Raw genomic sequence first — 24,058 nt, 5'->3', positions numbered from 1 at the left:
CAATAATATATACAACCGGGCCTTTACTTTTCCTAACCTACATGTTTGTGTATACACTGTGAAGCTGGAATCAACAGGCAGCAGCAGCAGCAGTTTGAGCCTCGTGAGATTTTCTAGTGTGAACTATTCCGCGTTTGCGCCGTTTTTTCACGAACTGTATCATTTTTTTGAAAACTTGTTTTTCGGCGGTTGTGACCTTAAAACTCTTGCGTCCTTATCAGCGATTCGAGTTCGACTTGTTAAAAACAAATTCTACGTTGTTGTGGTGTGCGGGGACTGTGCGCAGTTGAATCAAAACGACCTGAGCGATCGTGATGTTTGGTGACTAAAAGGGTGTGTCGAATTGTGTCACATTAACCATTGTTATTAAGTCTGCGGTGCTTTTTTTTTAGTGTCAGATTTGTTTCCGTGCATTTCGACATGAGGCGATGACGTCAAAGCCGTGCTCACCTTCCACATAGAACCAGAGGGAAAAGGGAGAGCCGAGTGTTTTTTGGGGAAGTTGGAAAACAAAACTGCCCTCAAGCAAAAGAGAAATTATCATTTTCTCTTTCGCGTTATAGTGACATGGCCATCAATTGACGTGCGAGTTTGCTCAACACAAAAAAAAACTTTTAAAATCGGCGTTTCGCTTTGGTGCCACTGTTTTGGACCAACGGCGAACGTGACCCTGCAAATAAGTAGTGAGAATCTCATGTCGCATGACGGTGAAATGTTTGTTCAACGAAACTTTCGTCATTCAATTCTGGTAGCCGTTCTTGCCTTCGCCGGCTTAGGTACGTATATGTTATTACGAGATTTGGTTGTACATATTATTCGTTGGATGTTGTTTCAACATCAGGGCGGTTGGCTGCCTGTTGGGATTTGATATCAATGTGTCGACGGGATGTGGGACTACCACACCACTAAACTTGCACCGATAAAACCTGAGGCGTCTTCTAGCACTGATAAGACGACTGTGTGCAACTGATCTAGCAACAATATACATATGCGCAGATTGTTTGTCTGTTGTCTAAATTATTTAATATATCTCGGATGGAAATTAGAACTCTTGTTTTAACTGTTTTAATCTTTTCGATCGGTTTATTCTCCAATGATGAACTTGTTACCAACTGATTTCGATAACAATTGATTTTTTCCATCATTTTTAGTTGTGTCAGAGTTTCCGGCTCCTCGACTGCTCCCGCCTGGTGATGAACAGATCTATCAAAGTGGCGGCACTTTTCGACTGACGTGCGAAGCTCCCAGGCCTGTAGAATGGAAATTACCAGTCTTATCGGTGATTATTTGAATCTTGTTAGACCCTACTGTAGATATGTAGTGTTATAACTGAAATTGATATGTGTTTTTTAGCCTCATTTGGAAACGAGTTCCCATGACGGAACTAATGTCACCGAAGAAATTATCTCCCCAGCAACGGATGGTTATGAATATCGCTCTTCGTTAGAAATCAAAAGCGCATCAATCTTGAATACGGGATATTACATCTGTCATTACAAAGGAAATGCCAACATAGATGATCCGCTACTGGCGGTAAAAACTTACGTTTACGTTGAAGGTAGGGTATTCGTTATCTATGTTGTTGCTTGTATGTATAGCATGGCTGCATGGCCAAGTAAAATAGTAATAATAACTAAATAACAATGAAATGAATTGTAAAAGATGATTTAGGTCTTGAGGTTAATCTTGCTCTTACATGTTGATTATGAGTTTATTAACAACTTTTGTTCTTGGACAGATGAAACATTTTTGATTGTTAACGTTGGAGATGAGGGAATTGTCACCGTTGTAGCCCACCAGTCCAGCCGGGAAGTTATTCCATGCAAACCTACCAGTCCCAAGGTGGAACTAACACTTTTTGATCCCAATGGATTGGAGGTAACAATTCAGTTTAGTAATATCTATCGAATATGCTGTAGAAAAAGAAGGGGGTTATTTTCATCCGCGCTTTAATAATGATTGGCTGAAAGTCGGGTTAGATGCTTTGGTCCATTTAGTAGTGGTCGTAGTGATGGCTTGTATCATTCATCGCATAGTCTTGGGGCTGTTTGCTTGTCTTGTTATACATGTTTATACGTAGATTGTTCTGTTGTAAGTCTTGACTATGTCACCGTTCATCGTTTCCCAACAGATTAACCCACAGACAGATCCTGATTTATGGTCCTACAATCCGCACGAAGGATTCATCGTCAGTGAGGTGGCGGTGGATATGTCCGGCATGTATCAATGCACAGCTGTGTACAGGCGAAACGGAGCCAGTTTTCCCTCGCATGAAACGATTACTTACGTTGTATCGGTTCAACGTATGTTGCTCAATTCATTATTTATATTTTTCATTTATATCTATCTATCTCTCTATGTGTGTAATCACACCTTGGTGATTGGCTTATTTCACGCTTGTTGCTTCTCGGCTTTTTGAAGGGGCTTTCATAATTTAATAGTTTGGAACGGATGCATGGTGATAAATAGATTGCAAGATTTAAGCAGCAGACTAACGTTCACCGATAAGGCTTGATCGTTCTAAACATTTTTTAAAATATTTTAACTGTTCATGGGTAGTACTAATTAGAGATATTTATGTTACACTGCTATATGAGTTGAGAATTTGATTATGTATTCGTCAATACGAACCCGGAAGAGGAATTCTATATTACATGTGTGTGTGGGATGTGTGGGGTGATGTGTTACAGGTCGAGCTGGAAGACAGCCAATGGTCCTACGACCCACACGAGGGCTTTACCATCAATAACCCTTCGTTGGTGCACGATCACGGCTACTACGAATGCCTGGCTAGGACCAACAACAATAAGAACCAAACAGTCTCCTACTTCCTAATAGTTCAGCGTAAGTTCAAGTGCGCCAAAAAGAAACCTGCTTTGCTCTCATAGACATTTAAAAGCTGCGCTTTTATTCTTTAGAGCTTTACTAATCGCATGACGCAGCAAATCAAAACAAGTAAATTAGACAACACACCTTTAAGTAGATTTCAGTGTAGCCAATCATGTATAGCCTATGTAGAAGTATGTGCCTAACGGTATTTATAAATGCCCAAGGATGAGTCTCAACTTTCTTTAGATTCTTCTTTGTCAACTTATTTTCTGTATATAGTTGGGTGTAGAATCCCGTGACATTTTCGTAATGCATGACGCCGTTCATTGAAGACATATTGTTAAAGCCATTCTATGGCGTTTATATTTAGACACTCGTTTTTTCAAAAGCTTGTATTCCAAAGGCATCGTATATAAAGAGAAAATCAAAACCAAAAGCAAACAATGACTAAGTAATACGGTCAATTCGGTTTTTCCAAAAGTTTAAAGGGGAGACGGTTGGGTTTGGAAATCATAGAATGGGATTGTTTTTTCTTTACTAGACTTATTAACAATTGATCTTCACCTCTTAATAGAACGTGTAATATTTTTCCGAATTTCAATTGATTTTGTCGTTTTATCAGAATTGTAAACGTTATTTTTTTGTTCTTATCACAGCTGCAACAGCTGGAGCTCCAAAACCGCACATCAACGATGCATTTGCCACCAAAATTGCTCTTCATGATAATTTCCAACTCAATTGCTCGGCTTCTTACGATCCCGGAGTAACCATCGACCTTAAATGGTTCGTACCGCATCGTGATGGAATTGACGTAAGTGAAAACTAATAGACACGCGACACGTTCATTATTTGTTGAATTAATTTACCATTTGATCAAATTGATTTATCAGGGCCATCGCATTCGTACCGGAAAACTGTCCGTTAACAAGGGCATTGTAGGAGGAATGGAGCAACAAATCGCTCATCAAGTGCTGAATGTCGCCAACGCTACCGCAGAGGATGAAGGTTATTACGAGTGTCAAACTATCGACCACACCGGTAAATTTGAATTGACCAAGGTTTTCATCAAAATTCACGGCAAGTTTTGTTTATTTTAATTCAAAGTTCTTTGTACATATGTACACTTGTGTCTAAATTTTATGATTAAATTCGAGCAGGTGAGGACGTGTCGTACGTTAACATCTCCGATTTTGGACTCCAGTCGAACTTGGAACAGCCGGCCAATGAGACCATCAAATGGGTCGTATTTTACGAAGCCTATCCCAAGCCGCAAATCACCTGGTCAAAAGGCAGCCGCGAAAACATCATTCGAAACACAAGTTCGAAATACGTTATCAAAGACGAATTGAAGAGAACAGTTTTGGAGATTAAGGAGATTGGACTGGCTGATAGCGGTCAATATTTGCTTACCGTGCGCACAAACAGGGTGGAAGATACGCGTAACTTTACCCTTCGAGTCAAAGGTAATTATTTCCAAGGGAGTTGTAAGTTGTTGTATTCATCATTCAAATGCGTCAGTAAATCGTTTGATATATAGACAAACCAATGGTGAAGGCTCACTCCGATTCACAAAGTAAAGCGATCCACTTAAATGAGCGGTTCTATTTGAGCTGCCATATTACAGCTTACCCAGAGGCTACGATCGAACTTTTCTTTCGAGAATGTCTCCCCCAAAGGCCGTGCTCGGAAAATTGGAAACCCCTTTCATTGAATCAAACCTCTGGATCAGTAATAAATATAGCTATATTCTAAAAGTATTCTTATAAAACAGTTAAATTAATTCAATTCTATGTTTGTGTTAGGATAAAAATTCCGTGAACGAAGAAAACGTAAAAGTCACGAAGGTTGACTTTCAGACGAAAAAGGTGTCGGTGGTAGGACGTGCTCGGGTGGCAGGTCAGTACCGATGTTTTGCGCGCAATAGCCTGGGAAGCACAGGAAGCCCCGAAGAGAAGGGAACTTATGTCCAAATATTTGTCAGCGATTTATCGAGTAAGATTTTATTTTTCTTTGCCGATTTGGAACCGATAATGTTTTATTAACTTTGTGCAAAAAATGATCAACAGGTGACAATCCGAACGGAACGGAATTTATTAAATCCCATCCGAATAACCCAGTAGCCGGCGAGAAATTCAATTTGACGTGCGGCGTTTTATTGCAGAAATTCAAGCAGCAGATTTCCTGGTCGTGGACAGACTCTAGTGGGAAAACGTCTGTAATTAATAATTCCCAGAAACCTCCAGGTAACACTTTTGCTTAATTAGGTTTGATAGGCCTGTGTCTATAAAATGTTGAACTTTTACTTAGGTGGTGAACTATCAAATAAGTTAAACAAATACTCTTACGTCGAGGTGCTAATGTGGCAGAACATATCGAAAGCCGCCACTGGAACGTACAGTTGTCAAACCACTTCATTGGAGAACGATTCGTTCAACACTTCAATTGCTTTTCAAATCATTTGTAAGTATATCATTTCACCTTAAAAAAAACCAAATGTGATTTGTAAATTTTAATTACGTAATTCCTATAGCTGGCCAATCTCCACGTATCCACAATGCTTCTAATTCGGAAGTATCAATCGATCAGTTTACCGAATTATATTTGTATTGCTATGCTGACGGCCTACCGATCCCAAAAGCTGAATGGATTAAGGTAATGACAGCTATACAAGTATTCTTATGTTTTATTTTTACATGTAAATCTTTACGTTTGCATAACAGGACTACGGAACTGTTATAACGGAAGGAGTGTCAGAAACGACGTCTGGTTCATCACTGTACATTCGATACGCCAATATAAGCCATGCTGGCTCGTATACCTGCCGTTTTAAGAGCATCAAAGGCGAAGATGAACGCACGATGTTAGTGGAAGTTCGTGAAAAACCCATTCACGCCGGAATCATTGTCGCAATAGCCGTTGTCATTGCGATCGTATTGGTGTTGATCGTCGTTTTGGCCAGGAGAATCCACCAGGACAAAGTAATTTGAACTTTATAAACCTGAAACTTGAATTTCATCAAGTTCCGCTTTTTATTAGAAACGCAAAGAATTCTTCCGGGCGAATCAACTGGACATCTTTGACAAAGGGAACCCGGACAGCATCAATCCAGATCTGCCCATCGACGAACAAACCGAGTTGTTGCCTTACGACAAACGATGGGAATTCCCGCGCGATCGCCTCAAGTTGGGTGAGTTTTCCCCGTTTAAATTGCCAACTGCTTCGTGACGATGATTAATTAAACGAATCGACATTTTTCAAGGCAAACAATTGGGAGCGGGGGCCTTTGGTAGAGTGGTTAAAGGGGAAGCTGCCGGAATTGACGGAATGGATACGGTGACAACGGTGGCCGTCAAAATGGTCCGCTCTCATGGCAACATGATTGGATTAAAAGCCTTGATGTCAGAATTGAAAATTATGATTCATATGGGTTCCCATTTGAACGTGGTCAACGTCCTTGGAGCTTGCACGAAAAGCGTGACCAAAGGTATAAAATAATAGTTACAACACCACGGTTGATTTCTTGATGACGTAACTTTATTTCCGCGGTATATACACAGGCGAATTACTGGTGATTGTCGAATATTGTCGCTACGGGAATATTCAGAATTACCTGATACGTAACCGAAGCAATTTCATCAATCAAGTAGATGCTAGGGGTTACATCAATCCATCCATCGGAGCAGATCTGCTCGTCGACGCTGAAGCGCAGTATGTTTTCAATTACTTCCAAGTGCGGTGCACAGGCCAAATGAAATGGAATTAAATTGAATTATTTTTTGGTTAACAGGAGAGGCTACCAAGTGCCACGGAGTCCAATGCGATCGCAATCGGACAGCAATGACTACAACAGCGGGTCACCAACTGTCGCCACTGAAATGAGTTTCCTGTCAATGTCGCCAACTGGTAAATTTATTCGTTTCATTATTTCTGGTCGACTTGATGGGCATGAAGAAATTTGGTCGCCATTTATTAGGAGGCAGACAATCGGATTTGGTTGAAGGAGTGGACAGCAACGGACACCCCACATTGACTTCGATTCCTTCCAACGCATCCGGCAACCATCCTTATCCACCTTGGAGGTCGAATTACCGTGGCGATTACCGCGATTTGCCGGAACAGCCTTTATGCACTCGAGACCTCCTCTGCTGGGCTTTTCAAATCGCCCGCGGTATGGACTATCTGGCCCGTCGGAAGGTATTTAAAAAGAATAGATCGCCCAGTTAGACCCCAAATTGCGTCACACAATAAATGGCTATTCGATACACAGTCTATAATAACGTGTGGTCGACATTTTTTGGCTCTTTGTAGATTCTTCACGGTGACTTGGCAGCACGTAATGTCCTCCTGGCTGACAATAATATCGTGAAAATAGCCGATTTCGGTCTAGCGCGCGAAGTCTATCGCTCTGGCAATTACAAGAAAAAGGGAGAGGTAATACATTGGAAAAAGGGCCGCCTTTTGAGTCATATAGAATGTTTGACGGCGGCTTGGCTCACTCTGTATAGTATACATCAAACTCTCTCTAATCTATTGTTGGTCAATTTTGATTGTTCAAAGGGACCCTTGCCAGTCAAGTGGATGGCTATTGAATCGATCGTCGATCGGGTGTTTTCGACCCAGTCGGACGTGTGGTCATTCGGCATCGTCCTCTGGGAGCTTTTCTCACTTGGAAAAACTCCTTATCCGGGTAAGTTCATTTGTGAATTGGTAAATCTCACTTGGTTTCTCACAATCTCTCTGATTTCTTCTTTTTTTGAAAAATAACTGACCCTTGATTTTTCTTTGTTGACCAAAAAGAAAATCCAGTTTGTTTGAATCTTTCGAGTGTATAGTTCCAACAGCAATTGTGCCAAGTAATCCCAATATGGGGAATATACCGCCCCTTTTTCTCTCCCCCTAGAAAATCCTCCTCCTTCTTTTTTTGGCTTCTCTTTGCAGCTGTGTTGACGTAGGCCCAATTAGTATGGTTCCAACAAGTTTATTTTAAATGATAAGACAAAAAATAAGGAATTTTGCAACGATAACATTTATGTCTATTTCCTGTGCCGATAATTTTTTATACTTTTTTACCATCTTTCAAAGGAATGGAAGCGGATGAGCAATTTTTCATCCGGCTGCAGGAAGGCTATCGGATGGACAAGCCGAAATATTCGCCCAACAAGATTCACCAGTTCATGAAAGATTGCTGGGAGCACGACCCCACCAAACGGCCGGATTTCTTGACGCTGTCGGAAGCCCTGGGCGAGCAACTGGACGTTTCCGTTCGCCGTCACTACATCGATTTGAACGACGCCTATGTCGAGTCCAACAACGCCAAGCAGTCGCAGACCGATTATTTGAGTATGATGTGTCCGGTCAATTACGTCAATATCGGCAGCGGAGCTTCACCCATGCCGCTGAGACCGACTTATGCCAATATCCCGTCTCAGGACATTATGGCGGATGACATTAGCGGGTAAAAACAAAATTTAAAAAATTTAATTCTGAAATTTCGATTATCATTTTTGAACTTACAGGCCATCGTCGGATTATTTGGCCATGACTAGCATCGGTTCGCCTACACGAACGATTCCAGGCGAGGACTACCTTTTCATGACCAACAACGCGCCAGTTTCGCCCAAAAGTGACAATCAGTCGGATTCCAGCAATTACGAATTCAAATTCCCGGCCAAATTGCGCAAGATCAACGAAGAGTCGCCCAACAGCGTGGAAATGTACCCGATGTTGAATCGATTGTCGCCTAGTCATTCCAACCATCAAACGGGTCCCGCCGTCAACAACGTCAACGGCTTCTCCAATCCCAACTACCAGAACCCACCTGTGATCAAGTGTTCCGACCTGGACGATCTTCCGCTATCCCCCAAGAAGCCACCACTACCCGCCACTTCGCAGGTCATTGGCAATCAATTGTACATGAACATTAGCCAACAGCCACCTACCCGGAATGAGGACGATGAACCGCATTACGCCAACCCTAAAAACAACGCCAGGATCGTTTGATATCTCTCTCTCTTGCGTAATCTACGCAGCCGACAGCTTATCGCTTTTTATTTGTTCAAATGTCTGTTGAACTTGTAATTTTTTTATTTGTCGTCGTTGTCTCACGATTCGTATCACCTTGACTTGACGTAGTAAAAAAACACGGGACGTGTTCCCTTTTCACGCAATGCATTTCACTTTGTGGCCAAAGCAAAAAAGAAAAAATCTAATAAAAATCCTTTTTTATATTATATCATTGTATTATCGTTGCCAGCCAATTGCCGAAACGTACCTTTGATTCCTTGTCTCTTTTTTTTTACATCATCCGTGTGTGCTTTGGTGTGCAATACTTTCATTAAAATTTTAATATTTCGTAATTATGTGTATTTTGCCAAAAAGTATACTTTAATTGACCAAATGTCTGTTTTTTTTTTTAAATTACATCCAATGTATTACTTGAAATTTCCAAAATAAGCTTATGGTGTTATTTACATGAGAAATCCCACGTTTTAATTAATACACACACACACACACGTACATGTACACACTAATAGATGATATGACTATCAGAAATAATTCCGCGGGTCTTCAACATTTTTTCCCCTATATACTACACCAGTCAGTATATAATTAGGGCAATCTATTTCTCTCTCCCATTACATGGTGGAATATATATATACGCGCCGAGTCCATATACTCCATGCTGACAAGCGGCATTTTTACGCTTCAAACATAAGAGCTGTATAGCTGTAGCCGGGCGGCGGCCGTACATATAGACGGTATATGGAGTTTATTAAAAGGACCGGGGCCCCAGCGTATACATATTAACATGAAACATTACAACAAGAGAGCGCGGCTGGTAGAAGAAGAAGAAAAAAAAGCTGAGCTCGTAAAAAAAGCGAAACAGAGTTTACTATATCCAAAACAAACAGACGCTTGAATCTACCGCGCGTTATTTTGTGGCCTAAGGAAAATATAATATGTACGTAAACGGGTGGGGGGAAGAGAATTTTTTTTCAGGGGGGGGGGGTTCAAAGTCGGCAGTTTTAAAAATAGATTAATGATAATAAGAAGAAGAAGAAAAAAAAAAGATTCAAGAGGAAAACAAAAAATTGGGTTGAGATATATAATAATGACCCTAACCAACTAGCCATTAGCTCTAGCAACGGGTGTTCTTCTTCAGCAGCCCCGCGCATCTAATGTTTAGGGGAAATTTTTATTTTTATTTTTTTTTTAAAGAAAAAAGCTTAGGAGAAAATATAAGAGCGTAATTGCAAAGTTGTTGTACTAACGTCTGTAATTCACTTGTGATTTGAATTGCTGTGCAGTAAAATGAGTTAACTATCTGTTGTGACCAGGTCAAAACAGTTCATTTAGATTTTGTACACATTTAAATATACTACAGGGCTGATGGGGGTTTGCTGGTCAACTACGCCTTGATTTGAATCTCATATCTTTTTCCCCCGTTTTCTCTTTAAGTAAAAAAACCTACTGACCCAATCAGAGAGAATGGCGGCGGGTGCGACCCACCCTGTCGTGCGCTCATCAAAACTCGTAAATAATCTTCGTTAAAATCGGTGAAATAAAAAGCTAAAAGAGTCGATTTAATGAGTTGACCCCCTGTCGATGTTTTTCTTTTCTTTTTTTTTTTTTCGTAAACTATTAGTGGAAGGAAGCAATTAACTAACGAATCGGATCGATTTATGATGGATCCGTTACCAATCGCCTATACATTTCTTTCTTTAAAAAAAAAAGTTAAAAGCTACCGTATCATCCCGAGAAAAAAAGTCTTTGTGAATAAAAGAAAACCTTCGAATGTTGGCAGGTCGTTTTTTGAAAAAAAAAAAAAAAAATCTCCGCCTGGCAACACGCCAGTCAGCCGAACGCCAGCGCCACCGCCACCATAACAAACACGAACACCACACACACACAACACACAACGTCGTCGTAAATTCGGCCTTGGAAAAGAATAAATAAATAAAATGTCTATCGAAAAACCCCCAAAACTTGTTTCCACGTTATATAGAAATAAATAAAAAAGGTTCGCCTCGATTCTCTTTTGAGTGCCTCAACCCGTTCGATTGTCGTCCTATCCCTTTCACAAAAAAAAGAAGTTCTTCTTCTTCTTCTTCTTACTGGAAAATAAAATAAAATCTTTGACAATAGAATCGGCCGTGATTCCCTCGGCTTTTGTATTTCGATAACTAAGCGGAACTTTCTATAGGGGGAGAGAAACGGCTCAACAATAATCGCCCGGGCCATTCAAATCTATAATATTCTTCTCCTCCACCCCCCTCTTCTTTACTATATTCTATTATGAATTGTTCTCGTTCGGAAAAAAAAAAGTTAACCTTGATCCCAAATCACTCGACAAAAAAAGGGGTTCTTATGTTGTGTATAGAAAAATATTCGGCGTGAATGTCTAACGCTTCTGTCGAGTGTGTAAAAATGAATATTATATATCTATACCTCCATGTGTTATCCATCATCTTCTTAGCGCATTATATTCTCTCTTGGGCTGTGTGTGTGTTGTTGGTGTGGGCCTCTTTTTCTCTCTCTCTCGAGTGTTTTATTTTGTTCGTTTTTATCCCCCCTCGTTCTCTCTCTGAGAAATAAATAACCGCGCACTGGCTGTGTTGCTGCTGTTGTACATTTGAGCCGTGTCTGGAAAAGATGTTGGGCTGAGTGGTTTCTTGTTTATAAAAAGATCTGCTAGTGGCTGCTGCCCTTTTCACTCGAGTGAGAGGCTACCGGAAAACTCCAACTGTCATACAAACATAACACACAGAGAAAGAAGAAGAAGAGGCTTTTATAATATATGGACGTCGGAAAGGTTGACATCAGCAACCTGCTGCAGCACTGACATTCTTTATTTCTCCGGTTCGGAGAAAATATAACCACAAATGTGGATACATTTCAACTCGTGAAAATGTGTAGTATTATTATAGAAGTATAAAATAATGTAATTGATAGTCCGAAATATGAATTCGGTGGAATCAACTTTATGTGAGAGAGAAGAGGGTTTTTGATTTTCTTTTGTTTGGCAGAGTCTCAACTCTTTTCTCGGGTTTCTATGCGTGTCTTTGATTTCGTCTGTGGGGGGAGAAAAATCACGTTGCCCCAGGTGATGAGTTTCAACATTTTTATTCACGTTTTTATATCTTTTATGCATAGAAGGGGAGGAGGGATATCTGAACACAAGGGATGCTTTTCATTCTCCATCTTGTCTCGAGACTACAGGAATTAATTCCTGTAGAAGATTTGAATATTTTCGTGTGCGATGGTGTCGGTGAGATAAGAAGAAAAGAGTTGGACCAAAAGTCCTCCGCCAGATGTCCAGATGTATACAATTTGTGGGTTGCTCCATCGCAGAGTGTTGAACCTCCATCTCGGCGGGAAAAAAAAGACGTTCACCTCTCGACCGTTCAGTGGCCTCTTCACGCTCATTTGATCACGAAAAAAAACTTGTCCGTTCTTTTTATTTTATTTTTCTCGTTCTCCTTGAGCGCCGGGCTGGGAAGAAGCGGCTGTTGATCCCGGCAGCAACTCTGTTGCGCCTCTATATTTTTATTTTCTGTCTTTTTCATATGCCCGTGAGCAGATAGTTATTTTTCATCATCATCATCAGCTTGCAGGTTCGTTAATTTCATTCTTCTCAGAGTCTCTCCATTGCCGGTCACGGTCCTCCGATCAAAGAAATCTTTTGTTGCCAATAAAATAACAAAGTGGACTTGACCTTCACCAATCCAGTTTCACGTTCAAGACTCCTAGTTGTATACACACAAAAAGATAAATTAAACCTGAAAAATTCCTTTTTTTTGTAATTTTTGTTAAGCATTGCACAATCATGTTTGAATCTTCACTCTTTTTTTTATATTCAAATTCGACTGTGAACTTTGGAAATAAATAATGAATGGATGTTTGATCGTATCACGTCGTATGTCCCAAAAACTAGTTTCCTTCCATCTTTGTCAAGCGTTTTAGTTGCTAAGGGTAATCACATTGTCCAGGAAATTGGAGAGTTTAGCGTACACGTGCAGAGAGGGAGGGCAACTGAATGTTATTGAGATAATAATATAAGGTACTACGTATGTATATGACTATGGTTTTTATTAGGAAGGGAGGAGTTGGCACTAAACTAAATTACAGGATCACTTTTTATGCTGCAAAAAAAAAAACAAATTTTTTTGCTCTAGTTCGTTTTGAACTGGACACCTGCAATTTTATGATACATCGTCCAGGTAATGCAAATATTATATTATACCTTTTTTACAAAATATGATGAATGGATGAGATGGTTAAAGAATTTTAGCCCTTTTCCCCAGGACACACAGTTTCATAAGTGATTTTTTTTACCACCCAAACATTTAAGAAAACAAAATAGTTAACATTTCCAGCACGACCACCATCAACATTTCGCCATTCTTAAAAGCATATGGGGGTCTTATGTGTGTGTGTGTGTAAAAAAGGTAGCGAAAATATTTTTTCGGGTGGTAGAGAGAGACCCCCTATACATACCTATGATGGGTTCTAGAAACCCTTTTTTCCCACGTTGCAAAATGTTTCATTTTCCCATGGAAAAAATATTTTTTTTTTCAGGCTGTCATTTTTTTTGTCGTCCCTTTTTGCAAAAATACGACCCTCGAAAAAAAGAAGAATCTGTGAAACTATTATGGGGACATTCTTGGCATTGTGTCCGGCTGATGTCCCCTTGTCACAAATCTGTTTTTGACGTTATAGATATTTTTATTTTTTTCCAGCTCTCTTTTGAATTGACAGAAAAACCTTTTTTCCGACTGAAAAAATAACAAGATCATTTTTTTTTGGGGGTGGGGGGGGGATTCACAGAATAAAATGTTGACCATTAAAAGTACAACAGCAGCATCCACTGATGTTTATTGGAAAAAACGAGTTTCTAATAAAATATAACAAAGAAAATCATTCCGTTGTATAATTGGAATGCGGTTTCATTCGGAATAAAAGCCTTTTGTGTGCATTTTATATTATCTTCTACTGGTTTATTTCTTTTCTTTAAAGTTTGTCACATACACACAAAAATTCCAAACCTGAAAATAACTTGAACGACCGCAAGCTCACACAGTGTGTACCTATAGGGTTAAAAAAAAATGATTATTCAGTGGGAAGAAGGGAAATGTTTTCCCTTTATTCTCCTGGATGGGAAAAAATATGAGCAACCGACCAGCCAAGTTCCAGCAGTTCACAGTTGGTGTTTTTCTTCTTTCTGGGGCGTCGTATGCTGCTGGATCTTGTGTCCGCGATCTCGATCGGAATGATAAGTGAACAAAAGATTCTTGTCTATTTTCTTCTTCTTCAGACTTTTGTCCCACCAAATGTCCCATGGTGAATATTATTTCGGTTTTTTGGGGTCTCAGTATGAACCCTTCATATCTTTTTAAAATATTTTTGTGACAGTCGTTTTGACCTGTGGCTGAAACATGCCGGACGTTTAGCCAATTAAGAGCGACATGTCCGCACACATAGTATTTTTTAAAAAAGATAACTTCCGTTTGATAAAGTCACTTTCGTTTGATGGAACACTATAACATCTCAGCCGACAAACAAACTTTATTTTTAAAAAAATAGTTTCACAAACCAAAGAGAGGCGTGACCGTATAGATTTTCTGCCAGGGTTCTTCTCATTTTTATTTTGGGCGAACCGAGACGATACGATCTGCCGCCGCTCCACAAGTTCTCGAATAGACCAAAAGAATATAGCGGACGACGAACCAGAACCGAAAAAAGTTATTCGATATCTGCCAATTTTTAAACGAGTAGTCGATCGGAATGCTTTAAAAAGATGCCGAAAATGAAAAAAAATGGCCGTTTTTTTAACGACTCTGCCTTTTTCGTATTCTCTATTTTTATTATGTGCAGCACTAGATTCGTGTTGTATTATATACCTTTCAAAAGAAAGGTTTTTCTTTTTTAAAAAAGGGAATAATGTGTTGAGAAAACCCGTTCGACCGTCCTTATTATATTCGTTTGAAAAGAATCAAAAAGTAGAAAAGAACATGTTCAGTTTGAAAACACCCTCTTGCATGGGGGGGAAAACCACGTGCGTTATATTCCGAACGTCATCTGAAATTCAAGATGGCCGCGTGTGGCAAACGAATCAACCTCCCACCCTCCTCTTTTGCATTTTCTTCTTTTCACTCCACCCACTTGTATTCTTCTGCTGGGTCTCTGACTGACTTTTGTGGTCTAAAATTACACAGAATTTTCTTTTTACATGCAACAACAGCCAAAAGATTTTTTCTCTCGAAATAAATAAAAAGAAAAAATTTGACCAGCCCCTCTAGGAGGAAGAGAGAGTGATATGAGTCACTCCTTCGCGTCTCCTCCTCCTCCCCGGCACGCGTCTAAAAATTTTCTTCTCTCGGAAAACACATGGCCCCAAAGAGGAGGAATAGACCGCCGCTTCATTATATTTCCAAAAAAAGCTGGAATAAATTATATCATATGTGAATCGAATCGGGAATGCTGTGCAAAGGTAGATGAGACTATCCCTTTTTCTGTTGATTATACCGCGTGCATTTATTTATGTCTGGTGAGCTCTGGGGCAGCAGCATCGTAATAATTCTTTAGCAGACCGAGCTTTTTATTTTATTTTCTGACGCGACTATTATTATTATTTATGACATTCCCCCCAGTTTGTGTTTTGCCTCATCTACTCCCCGTGGTGAGTACAAAGTCGTTGCCGTTTTTTTTTTTTAAATGCGTACACGCCATACTTACATACATTAACTCTATATACTACACATAGTCGTGGTTTAAAAAAAAAAAAGCCTTCAAGGGAGAAAAATAATAAATACAAATTTTTGAAAATTTATTATTATATTTTTTAACGAAAAGGGGGAAAAAAAGATCTATCATCTGGGGATGGGGGCGTTCGTTGTGTCAAGACCCCCTTGAGGAATAGGGAGGAGTGTGCTTGCTTATGGGATGTGTAGATGATGGTCTATCTGTCGTGTTTCGTGGCTAAGCACAACCACGTCCACTCCGAGTTAATTGCACTCATCAAACATCACGACCGTGATACCTCTCTCTGTCGACCATCGTTTTTACATATGCTGGTTTCTTTTTATTTTTTAAAAAAGAATTTTTTTACCTAAGTAAAACGTTTGTTACCGCAGATGAACATATGGACTGTGGTACAACTATATTTTTTAATAAAGACGATTATAATCTGTCTAAAAGCATTCAATCTTCTCCCTGACGAAAAATTTACATTTTAAAGTTTTATATAGTAGGCGACTAGGCGGGTAGTGTATAATATTTGTGAGAAGTAGAAAAAGGTTGGAAATACTATATATATATGAAATAACATTCCGAAAATATATTTTTTAAAGATGATACCGGATTTCGAATCCAGATTTTCCCAAAAAGAAAAAATACCCAAAAGGATTTTTTCGTTTTCCGACTTTTATGTAGTAGAGGGTTGATTTTTTTAGAAGATAATAAATTCTTTTTCTTCTTCTTCTTACAAAATTCCCCAGTCATAAAACAAGAACGAAAATATTTTTTTGGGAGAACTAGAAACTTGGGTGGACTTGTTAGAAAAAAAGAAAAACGTTATATATTTTCCTCTCAAACATTTTTATGTCTTACGTTAGACGTCAGTTTAAGAGCTCTGGGCTCAAGAAGAAAAAGAAGAAGAGCGGATTAAGTTTTCCTAATAGGGCCCTCTTATCGGTTTATGTATTTTTCGGTCGTGTTTTGAAAGTTACCAAAAGGTAAAAGTTTAAAAAAAGAAAAAGAAAAATTCTTTTTATAGTCTCGTTCGGGATGAGATGATGGAGGTCTCTCGACCAGATTGGGGTCACACCTCTCCGGATAAAACAGAAAAGAGGATGGATCAATGCCTTGGGGGCGATGGAATTTTATCCCTCCCTATACCATAAGATACGTTTTCTGCCGTAATCGGCTGCCAAGAAAAAAGAAAATTTACATAAAGGGGCGGTTCTATTTCTTCTCTCACTGCTTATCACGAATCTCTTTTGAGTGCCTGTATATGCCTATATACATTCGAGTATTATTCGTGCATGACAACCGTGAATCGACCTGCCGACATAGTCTGACGCTATGAAAGAAAAGAGGAATTGAATTTATAAAATAAAAGAACTTTTATTTTTTGGGTTTGATGGATGCGATAGAAACGATGTTCGTTTTTTGGGTGCCCGTTCAATGCGGGTGTAATTACACGGTGCGCAAATCGGATGGAATTTTCTCCGATTTTCACGGCTCTCTCGAGATAGACGAACTGACGCAGTAGAAGAGCGTTATAGCTCAAACACAGTGATTATTTTCTTATCCAGCAAAACGTTATCGATCATCAAAGGTGTGTGGATCAAACTTTCACCTGTTTCCACTTATTTTCGGGTTTGATCGATCGATCCACACCATTTAAAAAAGAGTATACAGCAGGAAAAAAACAATGAAATTTATCTGGCGAGATTGCAATTACACGTGTTTCTTTCGGCATTTTATTTTATTTTTTCTTGTAACTTTATTATTTTTCTTTTTAAAACGTCGTAAAAACGGTACATACAATCCGACCGAAAATATAAAAATTTCTGCTTATAAAATAAAACCGGGCCCACACCAATAAAAGAAAAAGAAAATATAAGAAATCCCGAATTTCAAATGAAAAGATATCAGAATAAAAAGGGCCCAATATTTTCAATAAAAATATATATATTTTTATGGTCCGAATATTTTTTGGTCTAGTCTGGTCTGGTCTTCTTATTCTATTGGGGGGTTATAAGACATTTGGGGCTGAGACCCCGAAAAAGTGGAGGCGAGAGCAACACCTCGGTTGATTGGAGCAATCGCCTTCCCAGTGATTTATGCCCAAATGTTTTTTTATGTATTGCAAAGGTGAGCACAGGCCAGAGGAGCAGGTGCGGCGAACGGACAACCCGAAATGAGATCATCTTAACTATCATAAAAATGTCCTTTTTTTTTACTTCTTCACCTTGGCTATATACTGGTCGCCCGATATAAATATAACACCATCGATATCTTGTATACTACCTGGGACGTATATAACGTCATCATCTGGAGAGGCGGAGAAACAGGTGATGACCAAAAAAAGAAAAGAAAAACCAAAATTTAAGATTTGGCGCGCTTCTTTTCAAAGGGAAACAGTTACCTAAATACAAAAGAAGAGGGTCCGGTCCCACTTGACCATTTGGGCAGCGAAACAGGTCTCTTAACTGGGCACACACACGTACCGTCTGGTCTCCTTGGCGGCCAGTTTTTTTCCAAGGAAAAAGAAGAAAAACTCTTTGCAGCTGCTTCCGTTAGACACCCGTGCCCGGCTGCTGCTGCTGCTGCCGTCTGTTATGGAGGTCAATTTCTAGAGTCCATCGCTCGGCCAATAACGGCCGTCTTCACCCCCAGAGTGGAGTGGTGGTGGAGCTGTGTCACCTGCCACCATATGACTCTCGGCTTTTTCTTCTGCCTATTTTTCTACAAGTATTTATGTCTTTGTTGTCCACACCTGCTCTTTTTTCCCCTCACCTTCTTGACCGGCCAAGAAATCGGATATACCTTGCTGCCCAGCCGCCCGCCATATTATTGTTGTATGTACTATATACCGTGTGTGTGTGTGTGGGTCGAAAAGCCCGCCAAGATTTTTCCGTCACTTGATTTACCCCTCCCACTTTTTTTTGTTGTGTGGCCCGTCTGCTGTCGGTGATGGTGGATGAAGGCGCACCTTGTGTTGGCAATCAACAGGTTTATCATCACGAGCAATCACACACCCAACTCGCCCCATGTAAAATTATTACGTCAAACATATTTTTTATTTTATTTAATAATTTTTCAGATGATGAAATAGTTCCGGTTCTAGGACGTCACAAGTTGTTGCGAAATCGACCCAACAGGTTCTGGTTTATTTTTGTTATCTGATTTCAAAATTCCCCGCCTAAAAAATAAAATTTTAAAAATATGTTTTTCAAAAATTAACAAATTTTTAAAAAGTCGGCTTCGTTTGATGATCCCATACCATATATCTATACTGTGTATGCCTACCTACTAAAATGGAATTTTTTCCCATCACTTTTTTAAGAGAATAAGTTTTCATTTTTTCGGCTTATTATCCCACGCCTGCATTCTTGGCACTGGGAAAGAATTTCATGATAAAAAAAAATGTGCCGCTTTTTTTCTTTTAGATTCGATTAAATGAGGTAAAAAGGTTTTTTTCTTCTTCTTCTTAACGCATAGCACATTATATGCGTACCCGTTTTTTTCTTTTTCGTTATCAATGAAGAAGATCCGTCAAAGAATTTCGATCAGAAAAAAAGTCGGTGGGATTGATAGATTCTCCTCCCCATTCCGGTTTGTTTGAGATTTTTTGAGTCAAGGAAAATATAATAATAATAAGATGTACACAGTAGAGAGAGGGGGGAAGCTATAGCTAAAAAAACAGGGCTCGATTGGATAGCTGTGCTGGAGAGAGTAGTTCCAGTCGATTAAATCAAAGACATTCTTTCTTCTGTTTGAAGAGCAGGTGTGGTTTTCTGGTAGTTGTTGCTGCAGTTCTCCCCTCAAACATAGCCAAGTCCATCAAACGTTGGAGGCTGGGATTGTTTCCAGTCGAAAATATTTTCCCCTCTACTTCAATAGCCATCAAAAGGTAATTCATCTCTTAGAGAGAGAGTAGCCAAAAAAGGGAGAGAACAAGATAGAGAGGAAGAATAGAATAGAAAAAGAAAAAAACGGAAGAAAAGATTTTTTCATTCTTTTTTTGGCTGATGGAATTCACAAGGGAAAAAAGAAGAAGAAAAAAGTTACTGTGACTGATGACGCGTTGAAAATCCCCTAGATCAGCTCTCATCTACTGTACACACTCATTCTCTCACCGGAAGAATATATACCTTTAGATCTATTTTTTTCTTTTCTATAGTACCGGGGCCGGCCTCCCCCACCTTTCTATTTGTACGAAGAATAAAATAAAAAAGGAGCTCCCGGCAGGCCATCCAAACGTACATATACACAAGACATTTTTTGAAAAATAAAATAAAAAAGAGCCTCTAGAGCATTGACACTTTGGCGGATTTCAATGGGGGGATTCAATCACAATGGCTATATAGAATGAACACAACACAGAAAAAAAACGCGTAAAGATATATATTTTTCCCTACGTTTTCAAGTTCTTGAACTCATTGTGACTATTTTTACGATATACTTTCTTCTTCCGTCCATTCAAAAAAAGTAAAAAAAGAGTCTCCGTCAATTGTGTTTTTGGGACTCTCTACTATAAAGAATATACGCATACACACACAAGACAATAACACACACGTACACAGCAAGGGGCAATGGGTGCACCTGGTCCCTGCGGAGGTGTTCAACATGGACATTGATCCAATTCGACAATGGCCTCCAGTTTTCCTTTTTATCTACCTTTCGACCTTAAAGAAAAAATCTTCTTTTTCTCATAGAAATTTGAAAACAAAAATGAAATTGATTTCTGAATTGATTGTATTCTCAGTTACGTGATAGATATATATATGTGTGTATATATAGAGATGTAAAAAGACACTACGAAAACCAAAAAAAAGGAAAAAAACATTGGCAGGGAGGAAAGGATAAACGAAAAAAGAAAACAAAAATTTAGTTGAAAAATGGGAGAAAGAGAAAGAAAGGTGAGAAGGAGCTAGTGCGAGCGGGAGCGTGAATCTCTCTTGGTGCCAATGGGGGTGAGATCGAATCGAGCACAAATGGACATCACAGACATTGGACACGAACGTACGCGAAAACGTCGGGCTCGACACTTTTATGGGGTTGACAACACACGTTTTCCCGCCACAAAAAAAATTCAAATTTTTTGGTTAAAGAATTGTTCCTTATTTCCATCATCATATTTACACAAAAAGGTCTAATTTCAAAAGGGAAAAATAATCGGTGAAACAACATGATCAAATAAAAAAAGAAAAATGAAGAGACAACTTGGTGGTGGGGATATTTTTTTGAAAAAAACAATTTTTTCCCGCTTCGTTTTGAGCGCGCGCGATGGAGAGATCACATGACCTGGACGAAACGAATTTGAGATCAGGCCGAAAATTCTTCTTCTTGATTGTAAAGTTTCTTTCTTTTTTTGTTTTTCCTCATGGATCGTTGGCTTTTTTTCTCCCCCTCCTTCATCACACACATATATAAATTTGCTATTTATATATACAGATAATTAGTTAATCCTCTTGATTTTTCGGATGTACACGGCATATGTACAAACAGCTCTCGTCGGGTCCAGGAGGTTTTCAAAAAACAAAACAGAAAAACAGCCGGTGGAAATTCACGTTCTTCGAGCCTGCGGCGATGATGTCGTCTGCATCCGCAGGCGTTTGTTGTTGATGGACGACAAGGCACCAGAAGACGTTCGTTTACGAGGCTGCAGAAATTCTGTTGAAATCAAAGAAAATAAACAAACAAACATTAATAAACGTGTGGCGATTGGCGCGTTTCGAAAAATGGCGCGAAAAATTCCCCAACCAATAGCAAGCGACTTAAACTCCGCCCCCTTTATCTAAAGCTTGTCCAGACACGCCAAGTCTCTTCCTCCCCCTTTTCGTGTACACATATTTTCCAAGACGAGATTTTTTGAAATTCTCATAAAATCAAAATGGAGAAGACGTGAATCATAATACACCCCCTTCTTTATTATTGACGATAATATTTTATTTTTCGGGGCCTTAGATTTTTCGTGATCGTCCAAAGAAGATTAGGATAACATGTGTTTGGGGTGGGGAAACGGAAAAGAAAAAGAGAGAGAGAAGATAAAGATTTGAAAAAAGAAAAACCTCGTGTGTCTGTTGGAAAAAGAAAATGGAGGGGAGAAAAAAGAAAAAAGGAAGGGGGGAAAGAAGTTAAGGGTTTGAGGGTGAACACCTGCAGCTCTCCCCCTCTCTCCTTGGAAGGGGTCCGAGTAGTCTTCCTCCTTTTTTTCCCATAAAAAGAAAAACGACGGGGTTTGTTGGAAAATATAAAAATATCCTAGAAAGTCTGTGAAATTTCCAGACAGTCTGAGTCACCCCCACCACCCCCTTTTTTTCTTAACCATATTTTTAAATTTGAAAAAATAAAACCCGAATTGATTTTTAGCAGACAACAATTTTTTTTACCTGTGATTTGCGATTGACGTAAACTAGAAGATGGTGAAACGGGATCGGTGGTGGTGATGGTTTCCATGCGGTTGCTGTGCGGTTCGGCGGGTTGCCAGTCCAACGGGCCGTTGAGCGGTTCGTCCCGTACAAAGTCATAGTTCCAACGCTTCGAGTCGGATTCGGTTTGGCGTTGGAGTTCATCGGCGGCCTGTTGCAGAGCTTCCTCCGGCGACGACGGCAAACCAAATAGGCAGCGCTTGACCCGCGACAAACAGCCCGTGCTGGGCACAATCCGCGGTCGTCCGCCACCCAAACGGGAATAAGAAGGCAACATCATCCTCACGTCGAGCGAAACGGGAGCGGCGAGAACTCGGGTACTCATGATGATTACAAAAAGTTGAGAACTAAATCCAAATCGTTGACGATACAATGGCGTTCGACACACAACAAAACCACTCAAAACTTGATTGTCGAATATCACACGATTTTTTGGGGTGACGAGAGTTTGTGTGCGTGAAAATTAACGGAGGAAAAATTGACACCGAGAGGCGAGAACGGAGTTTTGGGAGTTGCACTCTCGACGGTGGTCTGGCGTCTTCTGAAAACTTTTGGACCCTTACACACGCCGTTACTACGACAGTGCGACGCATTTTTACTACGAGACCTCCCGCCCGTGGCGTTCAATTGCCAACGACCAATCAGAGCACTCCTCTTTTGCCGCCTAGGCTTGAATTCCCTTGCATATCGATAGTCGAGTTGTAACTATCGATAAACGTTTGATAAAATAATGCATTTTGATGGTTGAAATGAGCTTAAATATGTATAAGAATTAAAATAAGAATATTTGGTTGAAATTGAAATTATTTTTAACATTAAATATGTATTTTAAGATAAAAATAGAAATTGCTTTCTGTTTTCTGTCAACTCAAAGTTTTTCACCAACTCGGGATGTTTTTTTTTTTAGAAAAAGTGTGGGGCCCCGAGGCTAAAATGCGGACGACTTTTTCGACCTTGGTCTTGGCTGTTGGGCACGCCACGCTCCCCTCTCTGCCCAATTTCCCTCCCAATCAATTTCCACAACGCCATCTAGTCGAGATGTCTCGTACTAGGCGGTTGGTTCCGGGTTCAAAGTTTCCTTCGAACTTCCTCGAATTCAAAATCGGAAAAATTCGTTAGAAAATACGTACAGAGTATTCTATCAATTTTTACTATAAACTACACACAATGTTTGTCAATTGATATTCCCGTATTTATCTTATGATTCATTTTTCTGGTGAATCGAGTACTTGCCCGAATAAACCCGATTGATTTATTTTAAAATCCCGCACCGTGTACGTATACGAGGCAAAGTTCGAAGTTGATGATAATAAAAAAGAAAAGAAAATCAAGTGGGGAAAAAAGTAAAAAGAAAAACCAACCAGTGAACAAGGATAACTGATGAGGTAAAAGATAACAAAACAATAAGGCTGTTCAAATATAAGCGAGTGGGAGTCTGTCTGTCTTTGTGTATGTTACTACTTTCTGATCGGTCAGTCTGCTGCTTGGGCGAGTGTCAAGTTTGGGGGGAAACAAATGGTTTCTTTTATGTTTTTTAAGGGGATAATGGAAGGGGGGCCGGGGCCCATACACAAAACATTAAGACAGAAGAGGTTACCCCAGGAAAAAAAAAGGGTAGATATATACAATAGAGTATATTTTCACCCAAAAAACCCCCTTTTCTTTTTGACTTTTTTGTTTTAAAAATAAAGGTTGTATAGCTGGAAAAAAGAAAAAGAAAAGAAACGGCTGGGCGATGATTTGGAAACCTCCCTCCATCCAGCAGTCCATCTCGAGAACCCTCTCTTCCATCCCGTCTAGACGGAATCGAAATGAGTTAAGAGACTCCAAAACAAAAAGGTCCTATGCGCACGCACACACATGCGTAGATATACACACTCGACATCCATCTCTCTCCACTACACACAAAAAAATAACCAATATAACCTTACGACCTTGTGTGTTGTAAAATTCAAATTTCTAATGAACGTTGTCTGTTTAGACACGGTGGCCTTTTTGAAAGAAAATAAAAAAAAAAACCTTTTTTTTTTTCGAAATCAAAAGAGAATGTTTCTTATATTGCGTGTTTT

General features: G+C 39.6%; 2 protein-coding genes across 4 annotated transcripts; one reads left to right on the top strand and one right to left on the bottom strand.

Annotated features, from left to right (window-relative positions):
* Positions 1-39: 39 nt before the first annotated feature.
* Positions 40-9,345, top strand: LOC124209755 (vascular endothelial growth factor receptor 1-like). 3 transcript variants are annotated; one of them, XM_046607912.1, is made up of 23 exons: positions 40-776; positions 1,152-1,279; positions 1,354-1,558; positions 1,739-1,878; positions 2,132-2,303; positions 3,486-3,640; positions 3,720-3,906; positions 3,987-4,292; positions 4,367-4,557; positions 4,632-4,821; positions 4,896-5,072; positions 5,137-5,289; positions 5,360-5,481; positions 5,550-5,807; positions 5,866-6,016; positions 6,089-6,313; positions 6,387-6,537; positions 6,617-6,732; positions 6,803-7,023; positions 7,138-7,260; positions 7,387-7,516; positions 7,912-8,284; positions 8,346-9,345. In XM_046607912.1, the coding sequence occupies exons 1-23, from the start codon at positions 695-697 to the stop codon at positions 8,827-8,829; spliced, it is 4,440 nt and encodes a 1,479-aa protein (XP_046463868.1). In that variant the 5' UTR covers positions 40-694; the 3' UTR covers positions 8,830-9,345. The 3 variants fall into 3 exon arrangements, with proteins under 3 accessions (XP_046463868.1, XP_046463869.1, XP_046463870.1); XM_046607913.1 differs by lacking the exon at positions 2,132-2,303 and adding an exon at positions 2,691-2,844 and having other exon boundaries at positions 47-776; XM_046607914.1 differs by lacking the exons at positions 40-776; positions 1,152-1,279; positions 1,354-1,558 and adding an exon at positions 2,691-2,844 and having other exon boundaries at positions 1,736-1,878.
* A 10,950-nt stretch (positions 9,346-20,295) lies between these two features.
* LOC124208744 lies at positions 20,296-22,562 on the bottom strand. The gene is made up of 2 exons (XM_046606622.1): positions 21,951-22,562; positions 20,296-21,231 (listed from the first exon to the last, which is right to left on the bottom strand). The coding sequence occupies exons 1-2, from the start codon at positions 22,312-22,314 to the stop codon at positions 21,125-21,127; spliced, it is 471 nt and encodes a 156-aa protein (XP_046462578.1). The 5' UTR covers positions 22,315-22,562; the 3' UTR covers positions 20,296-21,124.
* Between the last annotated feature and the right edge of the window lie 1,496 nt (positions 22,563-24,058).

Source organism: Daphnia pulex, chromosome 12, assembly GCF_021134715.1.
Source record: "Daphnia pulex isolate KAP4 chromosome 12, ASM2113471v1".
In the NCBI taxonomy this organism is placed as follows: domain Eukaryota; kingdom Metazoa; phylum Arthropoda; class Branchiopoda; order Diplostraca; family Daphniidae; genus Daphnia; species Daphnia pulex.
This window is presented reverse-complemented; position numbering and strand designations above follow the sequence as displayed.

Excerpts from the sequence above, each read along its gene's own strand:
- LOC124209755 (XM_046607912.1), top strand. The coding sequence starts at position 695 with ATGTCGCATGACGGTGAAATGTTTGTTCAACGAAACTTTCGTCATTCA. Across the intron at positions 1,879-2,131 it reads TTGATCCCAATGGATTGGAG|ATTAACCCACAGACAGATCC; the intron begins GTAACAATTCAG and ends GTTTCCCAACAG. Across the intron at positions 3,641-3,719 it reads CGCATCGTGATGGAATTGAC|GGCCATCGCATTCGTACCGG; the intron begins GTAAGTGAAAAC and ends TTGATTTATCAG.
- LOC124208744 (XM_046606622.1), bottom strand. The coding sequence starts at position 22,314 with ATGAGTACCCGAGTTCTCGCCGCTCCCGTTTCGCTCGACGTGAGGATG. Across the intron at positions 21,232-21,950 it reads ACGTCAATCGCAAATCACAG|AATTTCTGCAGCCTCGTAAA; the intron begins GTAAAAAAAATT and ends TGATTTCAACAG.